The 14,248-nt window shown below is 37.9% G+C and overlaps 1 protein-coding gene across 1 annotated transcript in view; it reads right to left on the bottom strand.

Moving 5' to 3' along the window:
* Positions 1 to 14,248, bottom strand: part of MEIKIN (meiotic kinetochore factor) — a 25,303-nt gene extending 11,055 nt beyond the window's left edge. Inside the window, exons 1-9 of the mRNA XM_088133739.1 lie at positions 14,158 to 14,248; positions 13,179 to 13,402; positions 8,876 to 8,966; positions 8,453 to 8,531; positions 7,519 to 7,579; positions 5,484 to 5,627; positions 4,890 to 5,009; positions 3,199 to 3,235; positions 2,393 to 2,451 (exon numbers count right to left, since the gene is read on the bottom strand). Of these exons, the coding sequence (XP_087989865.1) occupies positions 2,393 to 2,451; positions 3,199 to 3,235; positions 4,890 to 5,009; positions 5,484 to 5,627; positions 7,519 to 7,579; positions 8,453 to 8,531; positions 8,876 to 8,966; positions 13,179 to 13,371 (784 nt within the window). The 5' untranslated portion in view covers positions 13,372 to 13,402; positions 14,158 to 14,248. The remainder of the gene's footprint in view (positions 1 to 2,392; positions 2,452 to 3,198; positions 3,236 to 4,889; positions 5,010 to 5,483; positions 5,628 to 7,518; positions 7,580 to 8,452; positions 8,532 to 8,875; positions 8,967 to 13,178; positions 13,403 to 14,157) is intronic.

Here is a 14,248-nt window from a genome sequence, read left to right as displayed (position 1 = left end):
TCAAAATCTCTCTACAAAGAGGGAATGAGAGTCTAATGGCATTTGCACTTGATGTATGTATCCGAGGGTACCAATTACTTTGGATGAATCAAGTTTTCACAACTGTTACCATGGCAACCAAAAAAGGTTGGGGTGCAGCCTACAGCCAGAAACAGCTGTGGGATTTTGCAGCTTGCTGCCACTTTCCCCAGTAGCAGCCAATCAAAGTGCTGCAGCCCCTCTCTTGTCCTCCTGATACTGGCTTAGAAACTGGGGCAGCGTAGCAAGAGACGCCTTAAAGGTTGGGCTTCATGCACTGTGATGAGACCAATACAGAAACCTCTTATGAAGCTTCGCTGGCTTCCAACAGAGGTAGGAATGCTCATTTTTGTATTTTCTATGCCCAACGGTCCTCATCCCTGCAATCCCACCTGAGTTACCTTGTCTTCCAACTGAATGCTGAGAAGAACCAGGCTGTTCTTTTACTTTCCTCATTCCACTTGATTCCCTGGCTTCCACCCTTCCCTACTGCTCTCCGGATCACCGTTCCAGTCAGTTTCTTTCTTTCCCCATTTGCCATCACGTAAATGATGGTGGGGGGAGGAGCCATTTTTGCACCTTCCCCTCCATCTTGATGTTTCCTAACCTAACTAACAAAGCTTCTGTAAGGATTTCTTCTTTGCCAAAAGATTCTGCTCACTAGCTGTTGAACAATCCTGGCCTAATTTTATAGAAATCCTAGAAATGTGAGTGTCTTATAGAAGAACTGCACACCCTCAGTTCTTAATTCATTTCTTCCCAGTTTTCCCTATTACTGGCATGGAAACAGCTGCTTAACAGTGTCAGAGGAAGCGTTTGGCCACCTGATATTCTGTACCATGTCACTGCAGTACATTCTCCTGTGGGGTAAGAACATTATTTGGTATGGTCTGCGGTTTAGTTTGGGATGCACATTCATGCATATGTATTTTCACTGTTTTATTGACATAGGAGCAAGGCATTTGACTATGTCTTGTGACAAAATGAAATACTGGGTTAGACAAAATATTACAGCAGAAGCTACTACCAAAAGAAGTAGGGGGAAGGAAAAATGCATGGTTTGAGGTGATCCACATCTTACTGTGGGATGTACAACTTCTGTTCTTTATTCATTTCTACACTAGGAGGAAGAAAATCTATCTATCTATCTATCTATCTATCTATCTATCTATCTATCTATCTATCTATCTATCTATCTATCGTAGGTATCTACATATATTGGTCACTTTGGTATTAAGGTGCAATGAATGTCCGCGACTTGCATTATCAATGGGTCATTTCCTATTTAGTTGAAACATGACCCTTCCCCTTCACAGAGACTGGAAAGACTTCCCAACAAATTAATGAACTGTCTGAATATTCAGTTCACTTTATTACAATCAAAGATCAGCCAAACTGGAATATTGCATAGGCTTCTTTGAATAGTTCTCCCTAGTAAGAACACCCTGATAATCTGGGATGAATATTCACTAAATTGACTCCAACTGATTTTAAAGCTTCAGAGACAAAAAGGTGCTTCACAATCCCACAAAAAGGTGCAGCTTCCATAAAAAGTTGTAACAGATGCTATGAAGAGCCAGTCTGGTCTAGTGGTGAAGGCACCAGGCTAGAAACCAGGAAAAGTTGAGTTTTAGTCCTGCCTTAGGCATGAAAGCCGACTGGGTGACTTTGGGCCAGTCACTCTCAGCCCAACTTACCTCACAGGATTGTTGTGGGAAAAACAAGAGGAGGAAAGAGTATTAGGTACATTCACCACCTTGAGTTGACATACAGGCAAAAATAAGTGGGATAAAAATATAATAATATAAATAGTAACGTTCACACTTCTACATGATCCTAAGCAGATCTTTGCCCTTAAATCCAAAACCTGCAATCCATTCACTGTGTGTGCATGTGTGCACATATATACACAGACACTTGTGGGATTGTTACCTCAAATATAATTTATTTTGCAATTATTTTAAATGTTCATGTATTTTTCACTAACTTTAAATGGGTGTACCTCTGTGCTCCCAAGCAAGCCAAAATTACTGATAGTTAATTCGAGACATACATTTCTAGATCCTTGATCAGTCATGTGAGAAAATATGACACCAAATTATTGTAGGGCATGTAAACAAATTCCATGAATGATAGCAAAGCAATGCAGAGGATGAGAAGGGAACTATTTTAGTTAAGAGATTTTCAGTGCCAGGATTTTGATCAGGCTCTAGTAAAGAGGGTTTATAACATACGATTAGAAAGAGAGTATTTTAGGGAACCACTATAAATAGGCTGTTGACATGGTCCTACCTCAGTAACGTAAAGAAAAAAAAATCTATCAGGTGCCTCGCATGTAGCAAATACACACACACACACACACACACACATTTACCTGCTACTACAGCTGAAGTATTTGTTGATTCAGAAAGCAGTTCCTGTTTGGTTTGTTTCCTGCTGGCAAAAGACTGTGGTATTAATATATATTTATATTCAAACATTATGAAAGAAGCTATAACTAGCATTGCACATAAAAATCTCCATGCATTAAGATGAAACATTTTTGCTCACCTAATTAACCAGAAAGCACTGTATGCAATAATACACATTATATATCAGCTAACCAGTCAAAACAGTTTATATGGTTAATTTTGCTTTAACATGATGGTCTCACTACAGATACATTTCTGTGGAAAATGTAACCTCTAAAAGGGGATCTTCAAAACTACAAGTTGGTCTCAGCTATACAGTCCTCAGCAACATTTCCACAATTCTTGGAGATTTCTCCTAAGCATAAATGCCAGTAATTGTGAAGCTTGTATGAAACATTCTTGGAATAAATGATGTTTGGGGAGTGACTGTGGGAAGACGTTGACTGAGTAAAGTGGCCTAGTATAAAATGCACAAGGAATTCCATTTATATTTCACCCTGCAGTTGATTTCCAAAACTGCAGGGTGAAATATAAATGGAAATTGACATTTGGCACTCAAATTCACTGCTCAGGTGAGTGAAACTGAATCCTTAATCATATGAACAAAAATGGTAGCATGTGTTACTGAGGTTTGTATCTTTAAGATTCCCACAGTGGTGACAGCACTAGTCACCTGTTCATGGTGGCAATTTAAATTAATCTTCCCCCATGCTATTTGGAATGTACAATGTATTTTTGGATTCAAATTTAAAGAGAATGCTCTTTTTACCTGGTAGAGTTCTGCCCTTGGATTCCTAAAGTGGTATCTAAAAAAGATTGAATTTAGCAGAATATAATATGCAGCAGAAGATCGTGCAGTAACCCTAGTTGCATATGTCATAGGGCTCATCCACATTTTGCTTGCCCCAGTATAAAGGCACCCCATTAACCATTTGTCACTTGACCTTGCCAGCCTTGATGAAGGCCCTGAAGACTTGCCTGTTGTCCCAGGCAGTGGAGCAGGATGGTATGTGAACCCATTAATATGTTGTATGGTAGACATTTATCTCCAGCATGGTGTTTTTTTATGGATTCTCATTTTTATTTTGAAGTTTTTAATCCTCTGTTAGCTACCCAAAGTTCCTTGGCAAGGGGACACCCATAAAAATTGAAGAAATAAACATGTAGGAAAGGAATACATGACATTGTCCTCAACCCACCATGAAGCAACCTCTGCCTATCTTGCTGTATGTCAAAAGTGGGAGTGGTGCTTTATAGTCTTTCTGTGGCACTTCATTTCCTTGAAGGCAATGTTTTTACTTCAACTGGCTAGCACATACTGTTGTGGGCACTTCCCCTCCCCTCTGGTCACTAGAAATTGCCCTCCACAGCTATTTCATCTTGGTCTGCTGGGCTACCTTCTCTTACAGAAAGCCTAACCACGATCTGATTTGCAAGGTACGTCTTAGGCCTTTTGGAGGCTACTTATGTGCTTTAAAACACAAGCGCTTTGGAAACACCAGTTTCTCTTATTTATGGATCAGGCATCAGTGTGCCACTGAACATTTCAAGAACTTCAGCTGATTTGAGTGGGTAATGTGGTAGCTACTTTTACCTGCTTGTCCTGCCTATCCTTCCACATCAGAGGCAATGCCATTTTGCCTACCCTAATGTCATTTTCCCTATTCTATGGAGTACCTCTGGATACTGTGGCCACTTGCTGCCAGCAGTCCCCTGTAGCACTCACCAGTTTAGGGTGAAATTGACAAATTTCCCCCAGGTGCCTCTTCTAGCTCCAGTGACAGGAAGAAGTATAAAACTGAGGGGGTGGGGGGGAAGCGAGCCTCTTCTCTCCCCTTACCTCTCTTGCAAAGCATGGCAAAAAGTAGCAGAAGAAGAAGAGGAAAAGGATAATGGCTGCCTTTGTGCCAATTCTCCAGTCCACAGAATAATCATTCCATGAGATGGGGAACTGATAGCAAAAGACCCTCAGATCTTCTGACTGCAGCAAAGGAGGTGTTTCCTACCCTACCTCTCTCCTTTCCCCTCTTCATATTCAGACAAAATTCTTATTCTGCTCAGGCAGAATAGGAAGTACAACCAGCAGTTCATTAAGCCGGTATACTTTAAACCGGCTCCTGCACCAAACAGCACTTTAATGTCACGTTGTGGACAAGACCAGAGGGTATGCAGAAGATACCCCTGAGATTCCTAAGCCAAATTAAGTTTGAGAAACATTTGGACTTGGAATCTGTTCTCCTCAGTTTGGCAAGATGATGAGGTAATTTGCACTGGAAAACTGGCACATGTGATTAGTTCTGTCCATTACTTCTCTCCTCCAGTTTATTTCCTGACAGAAGTTCATCCATATCACATTCCTATCCAGACCTATGTCAGCTGTTGAATATATAGTTTCATTTTTCTAAAGAACTTTAGTGGCAAAATTAAATAAAATGTTCTATATCATATTCCAAAAGTTACCAAGTATTTTAGAAAGGTTTGGCAGTTGTGGCATCTTGTCTATGTTGATGGCTTTGCTGGTATCCAAAAGAGTTGAATTTCTGCACGCAAGGTGTGTTTCAGGACTAGCAGTGTCTTCTTCTGAAGGCAGAAGACAATACAGTCAAGAATTCTGCTATTAAAATTCAGAAATTCCACAATGTTAACAATGTCTTTTTAAGTAAATTACTTCAGAACATTTCCCATATATTTCAGGGGAGCTAACAAATTGGTTGACAATGAGAGTATAATCTGAAGCAAATGTTTTACTTAATCCATAATAGAATTGGTTTCTCTCTAGGTCTAAGAAACTTAGAACAGGAATTATCAAATAAAAAGTTAAAAAATAAAGGTGATTCTGAATTCATGAGTTGATTGAAGGAGTATGCAGTGCATCAGCAAATTAAAAAGCACTGGACAGAAGATTGTTCAATCTGCTTTCCTCCCTTACTGTACCAAGTATATCAAAATACAAGGTACTACTGCTCTGCTTTCTAATACAAAGACAAAAACATAGATACATGTGCATCTCTTTTCTTAATTTCTTCCCACAAATAATTAAACAAAAATGTATACCTAAGCCAGCTTCATCCCTGAATATTTCAGGTGATGAATAAGTACTTGTAGAATCAATAGTCTTGGTATAACTACAGTCCAGCGTAGTCTCCACATCCAAACAATCCAGCAAAAAGTCTGAAACTCCTGTTGGTAATGTCATTCCTGGAATTACAGTCAAAATGCAAATTTATCAAAAGACAGTTTTAACTTTGCAGAACATTGTACAGCAGGAAGGAATACAGAAAGATTAAATTTTATCAAATTGCCTACTTCTCCAATGTGGAACATACAACACAGAAAGGAGGGGTCCAAACTGATCAAGATAAACCAATAATCATTATCCATGACAAAATGGTGCTCTCTCTCCCAAATAAGTGTATTTAGCATCAAAGGAGAAAAAGCAAACTTAATTATAGTCCTGCAGTTGAGACAATACCAAATATATTCTCATAGAATTTGTATATATAGCTAAGTGTACATACACAAACATATATAAATTTAATTGGCATGTAACTGTTCTTAGGTGTATACACATATGCAAATACATATAAATCAGGTTAGAACCAGGTTTGTTTTTAATAAGCTATCATAAAACGTGGGCTGGTGGGATAAACAAACTCCCAACCATTCAGTGGTCTGGTGAGTTGAGGTTATGAGCAACATACGAACAAATTACTGATTGACATTAATTAGCTATGGATGATTGTAATGAAATATCAATACCATTTACTGAAATGCTTATGTGGAATTGTTATATATGTATATATGAACATACGCTCTGTATGCTTTTGTTTTATTTTTTTCTTTTTTCACTATGTATTGTTTATTTTTTGTTGTTTTTGCATTCAATTAAAAAGCAAAAATAAACAAAGATGCTATTCAGGAAGAATATCAAGGTGGCTTGTGTGCTGAAGTACATTTTATTTAGTTGAGAAATTGTTATTTATATAACAAATAGTACTTATACATATTTATGTATTACAGATATCATATTTATACTTCTTTATATTTATATTATGTTTACTGATACATCTTTAGTATGGTTGAAGTTCCAAAAATTATGTTTTCCCCAAATAATATAACTTTAAATGACCGAGTTCTCTTAGATAAACTGAGGAAAAAATAGGCACTTTTTCTGGTTAATAATATTTTGGGGACATGGAATCTTCTTACAGATCATATTTTCAGGCAAACACAGTATGATCTGTTTTGAATGATATTCCAATCCAGTAAAACCTTAAAGAACCCTGCTATAGCAGACTTAGGATTCAATAGATAAAAATTTCCTCCAGACATTACCACAAAATAATCTGTTGTATCTGAGGAATTCCAGACTATTCACATAAATTACATTATTTGCGTAGCATCATTTGTGGATTTAATGGATACCTAGGTTTCACATACATACCCCTCCCCTCCAATTATTTGTAAAATCAAGTGTTTACTGTATTCATCTGATGCAGAGAAGTGGGGTATCAGTTTAACAAAAGAAATAACACTTATTACAAAGAGCTAGTGGAAGGTGCCATCTCACAATGGTGGCAGAGTTGGAAATTCATTTACAGTCCTGACCTCTACAAGCCCTCCAGATACAAAAGAGATATATCACAGACTACAAAATCACTTGGGTGTTTAGGATTTTCCAATTACTGATTAATCATACTGCCTGACTGGACATCACTAACATCAACCCTGGTTTTGGTCCCAGGCCTGGGGTTAATGTATTATTGTATTTTTGGGGCTCCTGTTCTGTTTGATTTGTGTTGCTTTTGAGACCATTTTAGTCCAGGCTGTCGTATGGTTTTATATTTTACCAGTTTTTATGGATTTTTTGGTTTTGTATGCAACCCAGAGTCCATCAGAGTTGGGAAGCTATAACAAATTTGAACAAACAAATTTATGAATAAACTACGTCAATCCTCATGAGAAAATCTGACATGGAGTGGGGATGTTACATATCAATGTTATTTTATGAGTCACAGATGAAAAACTAAAGCTTCAGGATATAGTCAAAGAAGAATGTCTATGATCCCAGTATATTTGGAACACTCACCTGAAGTAGTTTCACTATTTCTCAGGCTTTGTTTACTTGCAGAGGCTAAATGCAAGGAACCCTATGGACAACAATGAAAGCCCAGATGTCAAAGCAAATATCATACAAATTTCTCAAAAATTGTTTCCTGGAAGTGATCCCTTTACACGTTTTCTTCAGTTAACCTACCCAAGCTGCATTATAAGTTTGGGATAGCAAATTTTTCCTCAAGCAAGGATTGTCAGAATCATTCTTATGATCATAAGGCCAGTGAGTACAAAGAAGCCATGTTAACATTGGCGTACTGCTCATCATCCCATCTGGGTTTGTTTTCTTTGCCATCTTGTTCCTTTGTTTTGTGTTTTTGTACTGTTATTTGTTTTTAAATGTTTTTAACCATTTGTGAACCACCCAGAGTCGCTGGGAGTCAGGTGGCATATAAATTTAATAAATTATCATCATCATTATCATCATCATCATGAAGACTGGAAAAGTCACCACAATGCCCCAGGATTTCTCACATGTAAAACCACTGAATAAAATGCCTTCTCTATAGAGACTTATTTAAACCTGAATCTAGGTGGCAGCTGTTTCATGAAGAGTATCCATCACACAATGGTATTGTCACTATAAATTTACATGGAATCTATGCAGATGTCTAACTAATCTGACTTCCCACCACATTTATCCATGACCTAATAAATGCATTTATAAAATGTTAAACATAGTTTTAACCCTGGTTAATGTTTCATGGCCTAGTGGGTAGTTTAGTTAATTTAGGATTCAGTGTATTATGTGAACCCAATCTAAAATCAATGGGAGTCAGATATGATCAACTTTCTCTAATTACAATTAGAGCTGAAGTTGGTTTAATGGAATCCTGGATACTATCCTCGCCTGTGCCTCCACCAGTGAAATTTATTCAACTTAAGTGATTTCACAATAATATGTCTACCTTTGAGGGTGTTGTTTCCATGTCATTGATATCGTTGGTCACCTCCATACTTCTATATCCATTATAATTTAATTCAATGCTATTTAGAAAAAAAATGAGGGCAATTACATGTATATTTTCAGAGGCTATTTCAGGTTTTTTCAGATATCTGCAACCTCCTTCAGTAAAACAGTGAATGCATTACCCTTGTCCCTGAGCACTCATTTAATGAGACTACTGTTTAGTAATGAGTTCGATATAATGCTAATAAGAAAACTGGCCCAAGAACAGCATTCCCTAACCTAGTGTCCCATTGAGATATGGGACTGTAGTCCATCATCCCCAGTCACCGTGGAATTATACTGTTAAAGCAAAGTGATCTAAACCCTTTCATAGGATTAAAACAAAAAATTTAAAAAATCCTGAATGCCTATTATTCCGTACCTTTCTTCAGATGAAAGACAATCCATTTGAGTCACTTCAGAGTATTCTTGAACTTTTGGTAATGTTTTTGTAATAGTGCTTCTCATCTGCCCTATTGAGACAGATGTTACAATGGAAATTACTACAATAGCAGGACTAAGTAGGAGAAAAGGGAAGTTTTAAGACCTTCAGTATTATTAAGCTTATCTAAAAGTCTTGCATTTACCTAAATAATTTGTTTTGAAGTAAAGGGAGAATAACCATGTAGCCTTTTAGAAGCAAGAGTTTACTGCTTAATATTCACCCCTTTCCTTAGAGGTACTAAGTAGAGGACTATTTTTTCCCGAGTCATGCATACAGAGATCATATTTGTAACATATTATATAATAAGTTCTATTTCTACTGATGTTGTGACCATAAACATATTGTCATTAAATAATCATCAGTATTTCTTCACATCCATGTTTGTATACAGGTTGGCAAAAACCATAACTTCATGCAAAAATACACAAACATGGACACACTTTTTCTTACTCCTAAGGAACATTAAAAAGATATATATTAAAACCATTCTAGAAAACCAGTTTAGAAAAGGCACCCATGATAGCTTAAAGAGGTAAGTAATTAGATAATTCATACCCTAAGAAACACAATTGAAAATACACGGTACTTTAAACAGCCATATGATACTTTACATCTGATTATTCAAGAGTTGTTAGTTATCTACCCGTATTTTAACGATTACGTTTTTTCCCCTTCCTAACTACATTTCCTATTTTAAATGTGTAATTTGTCAGCATTATTTCTTCTCCTTTTTTCTTGAAATTATAATAAAATTTTTTTTTTTAAAAAGCATGGTGCATTTAATTTACAGTGCCATTTATAAATTAACATCAAAGAATTCTAATTACAAACTGCAAGTTTTGTTGTATGTTCTTTCTGGCAATTCTTTGTATGACTACATAGAATAATGCCAACTGGATTTTTCCAATGGTCTGCTGCTCTTGCTGGAAGGAATGAGAAGCAGTCCCTCAATAGTCGTTATTCCTAGGCTGATGACAGAGTCCAATGTGTGAAGCCCCAGGCCAACTTAACAGATTTTCCTCAACAGGTTCTGATTTTTTCTAACAGGGCAAAAAACCAAAACTTCTGTAATTTAGTATGAACAAATGAAAACTAGGAAGAAAACTGCAAGTTAGATTAGTGCTTTCTAAAAAGAAAATGACTGGCAGCTCACTCTAGTAGAATTGTAAAACCACAAGTTACACACACTCTCTCTAGAGATGGCCAGGAACAACTCCTTTGCATTATTCAATTGACTCATTTTGCAAGATATACTATTTTCCCAGTTTATTTTTTTAAAAAATAGGAATACAGTACTATGTTCCTACTCACTAGACTTTTTCTTCAAAAGGAGAAATGCTCCCCCTTCTGGCTACTCAATTTAATTAATTTTGTAAGCAATCCACCTACACAGAAAGCTTTCATTTTTCCAAGTTTGGGCAGTTTTAAGGTAGAAGACTAATCAAGAAGTGAGTTACTATTCACAGATTGTGAGGAATTTCCTATATATACCCCACTGTAATAACTTCACTATGAGGCATTTGTTCCACTTCAAAATCTGTTGCCTAAATAAAACTTAATAATCCTCCAAGAACAAAGGAACACATAAAAATGGTACACTTGGTGAAGCCTATCCATAATCACATTTCTTGGTTAAACATTGCCAAAAATTACTGAAAGAGGAGACCTGGATCAATCGCCAGTTCTGAAATGAGGAACGGTATCTCTTTTGCATAAATATTATATTTATATGGTTTGAATGACAGATATTCCACCTTTAGTTCTGGATGTGGTCATGCTTCCCCAGGCAGAACTATTATCTGGGGTTCTCCTGGAGTCATAGCTGTTACCCAATGAGCATGTGGCACTGTGACTCCAAAAGCCTTCACACAGCTCCTTCTGATGCATTAGTTACAACCTCCCCTGAATTGGAAGGCCCTGCTCACAATCACTTATGCTTTCGTCATCTTTCATTTGGACTACTGTAATATGTTGTCCGTGGGGCTGCCACTGAAAATCACTTGGAAACTTTGATTAGTCCAGAATGAAGCAGCTTGGGCAGTATAGGGGGCCACTCAATTTACTCATATAATTCTACTGCTTTGAGAGCTGCACTGGTTACCAGTTTGCTTCTGGGTGCAATTCAATGTGTTGGTTGTTACCTTTATACCCATAAACCCTACTCCCAATTGTTTCTACTCATCCATTAAACTTGAAGAAAAAAGGTCACACTGGAGCCATTCCATTACAGAGCGTCATCTGAAGGCCTTTTCAGTTACTTTTTCTGGAATAACATATACCTAGACATCAAATCAGCCTCAGCCCTCTTAAGTTTTCAAAAAGCAGTTAAGAACTGGCTTTTTTCAGCAAGCCTTTGAGCCCCTTTGCAGGGGGAGTATTTGCATTGGATTGGCTGTTCAGTGGAATATTTTATTACATTTTTCTTTATATTACTATTATTATTGGTATATACACTGCTCAGAGTCAGTTATGACTAGAATAAATAATCAGTCTACCCATGTAACTAAAAATGAACCTGAAGGCATAGTTTCTTGATCTTAAAGTGCTTCTAGAATTCAGATCAGAATATTCTCCTGTTATAATGCTTCTTAAAAATGCATATTCAAGAAAAGTAAGGAAGTACCAGCCTGTGGACCAAATGCAATAGGTATGGCACCCACTTCAGGCCTAAGAAAACCCAGGAAGACCCTCCCTCCCCCCAAAACTCTCTATCTTCCCTCAAACTGTCCAGCACAAGGTACTTTTCTTCATCCAAGAAGTACCAGCCTGCACAAAACAAAAACTTAAATCTCAGTTTTACCAATATGAACATAGTGACTCTTTTGTAAAGCAAGGATCTTTAAAGCTCAAATCCTAGATAAGTGCACTCTTGTCACATTCCATCTTATCGTGCTCTTGCTCTAAAAGTTGTACAGGACTACAACTGGGGGGTGGGGGGTTGTTTCTCTTCCAGCTCAAAGGTTAGGTCACAATTCAGAGAGCAATCCACTTGCAGTTATAGCATACATGGCAAGGAGCAAGCCACAAAGTACATTGGGGAAGAAACTTCCTAATAAAAACACATAAAGCTGTGGTGTAACTAGAGCTTACAGTATTTCTCCTGATACTGTGCAATAAATGGCTCCTGACACCCACATGACTCTTGAAATCAGTTTGTCAGATTGCAGAAGGAAACTATCTGGAAAGTACAAACTTGAACTGTTCAGAAAATGTACGCATGGAGGTGAAATGGGGCCTCACCAACCCACCTGGCTCTTCAAAATAAATGTTAAGGCCTAAAAAGAAACTAACCATGATTGCCCTGCATAATTTTGTGGGATCAGGGCCCTACAAAATCAGAAGTACACAATTACATTTCCACTTCAGACCTTCACCATTAACACAGGGAAGGCCAGGTGATGGAGTGTGGCACTTTTGCCTCAACACTTACAGTTGCTTCTTCAGATCCTTGAGGGGGTTTCAGATTATTCTAATACAGGCAGTCCCCAGTTTAAGAACAAGTTCTGTTCCCAACTCTGCTTTAACTCAAATTTGTATGTAAGTCGGAACTTGTACTTACAAACAGGCTGCCTAAAAATGGCAGAAGGCGTTGTCCCTCCTCAAACCGACGAACCGCTAAAGCTGCACAATGCTTTCAGAAACTGCTGAAAACAGGCTGTATATTAAAAACGCATGGCTTCAGCGGTCCCTGAAAGCACTGTGTGGCTTCAGCAGTTTGTCAGCTCAAAGAAGGAAAATGCCATCTGCCATTTTTTGGAATAGGCAGCCTGTTCATATCTAGGGGTTGTCCTTAAGTCGGACACTCTTAAACCAAGGATTGCCTATAATTCTCTGGATCATGACTTGGGATACCAATAATAGACAGTATTCATTCCACCACAATCTATGTATATAAGCAGTTAAATGGACTAATTTCAGACAGAAAAAAGATTTGTTGTGAAACATCTTAAAGCTTAGAGCTGTATTGTCCTCCTTCTCTATTACACATCAATTGAAAATCACAACTGAAATGCTAATTGTGATGGAAACAGTCACAATATAAGGAATTTTATCATTCAACTATTCCCTTTAAGCTGTAGAGAAATGTTCAAACTAGATCAGATTTGCTTCAGCCTTCAGATCATGTAAAAGCTCTCCATGATACTCATCAACTAAATACAAACAGAGCTTATACATTCTGAAACATCACTCTAAAGAAACATACTTTAGATTTTCATAAAGATCTCACCCTCTTTCTTACCAACAGTTCTTTTCACCTGAGGATCACAGCTAAGCTTGGAAAGCAGATCTGGGTCCTGCTGGGGTGCTTTGGCTTTACTCTTCATTCTGCCCATTGCAACAGATGCTGTTTGAGCTGGCAACGGAGAAGCACAATGTATTTTCTTTTGGGTCTGCCTCTTCCGGGAATATGAATGTAATTTCATCCAATCCATCTTGTTTTCTTTTCCTCTACAGAATTACTGTCTAAAAGGAAAAATATAAGACGAGAGCTAAGTCAAATATAAGCCAAGGCATCCTTCTCAAGTCTAGTGCTCTTCAGATATATTGGTTGTCAATACCTGCCTTACCCAAACCACGTTGGCTCAGGAAGGCAAGAACCAAGATGCAACAAACCTTGACACAAAAAGATCATAAGGGTATCATCGTTTCAGAGAATAAAGCAGCAATCCAACTTAATGTGCCCCAAAAATGAGAAATGCAGGGCCCGACCTGCCCAGGAGCTGCAGCAGCTAAATCCAAATCTGCTACTGCCCATGATTAAGCCAAACATTGTTTCCCTCCAGGAGACAGGAATTTTCTACAGGAATATTATCTGTTATACAGACACATACTCAAAAAAGTATAATTAGATTTGCATTAATGTATGCTACACCCAGGACACGCTCAGGAATTGATTCAGGAGCTGAGGTACAAATTTAGCCAATACTGAAAGAAAAGTAGAGGAGCAGCTAAGAATCAGCAGGTAATGAGATGTAGATGTGGGAGAAGTAAGCATGCTTAGAATTAAGTAATAATTATAAATCCAGATCGGACCTAAACCGAGGTAATGGGTGTGACGCAGGTGAACACCCCGTCCTATTCTGCCCCCGTCCTTTCATTAACGCGATCGCCCGGCCTTAGGGAAGCGTAGCAAAAGCTGTCCCATACGTAACTCTGAAAAATACCAGCGAAAGGACGAAAGCCTCAACCTGACAACTAACGTTTTCGAGAGTTCCTACCTCCACAAACGGTTCCCTCACGTCACAACCCACCGTCGCTCTCCCCGCCCGCTACATCGCCCTCCTTAACAACAAACAAACACGGCAGAGA

This window comes from Python bivittatus, unplaced genomic scaffold (genome assembly GCF_059951505.1).
Source record: "Python bivittatus isolate LINGU-HERP-01145 unplaced genomic scaffold, Pbiv_v1 ctg000080_np1212, whole genome shotgun sequence".
NCBI classification, from domain to species: domain Eukaryota; kingdom Metazoa; phylum Chordata; class Lepidosauria; order Squamata; family Pythonidae; genus Python; species Python bivittatus.
This window is presented reverse-complemented; position numbering and strand designations above follow the sequence as displayed.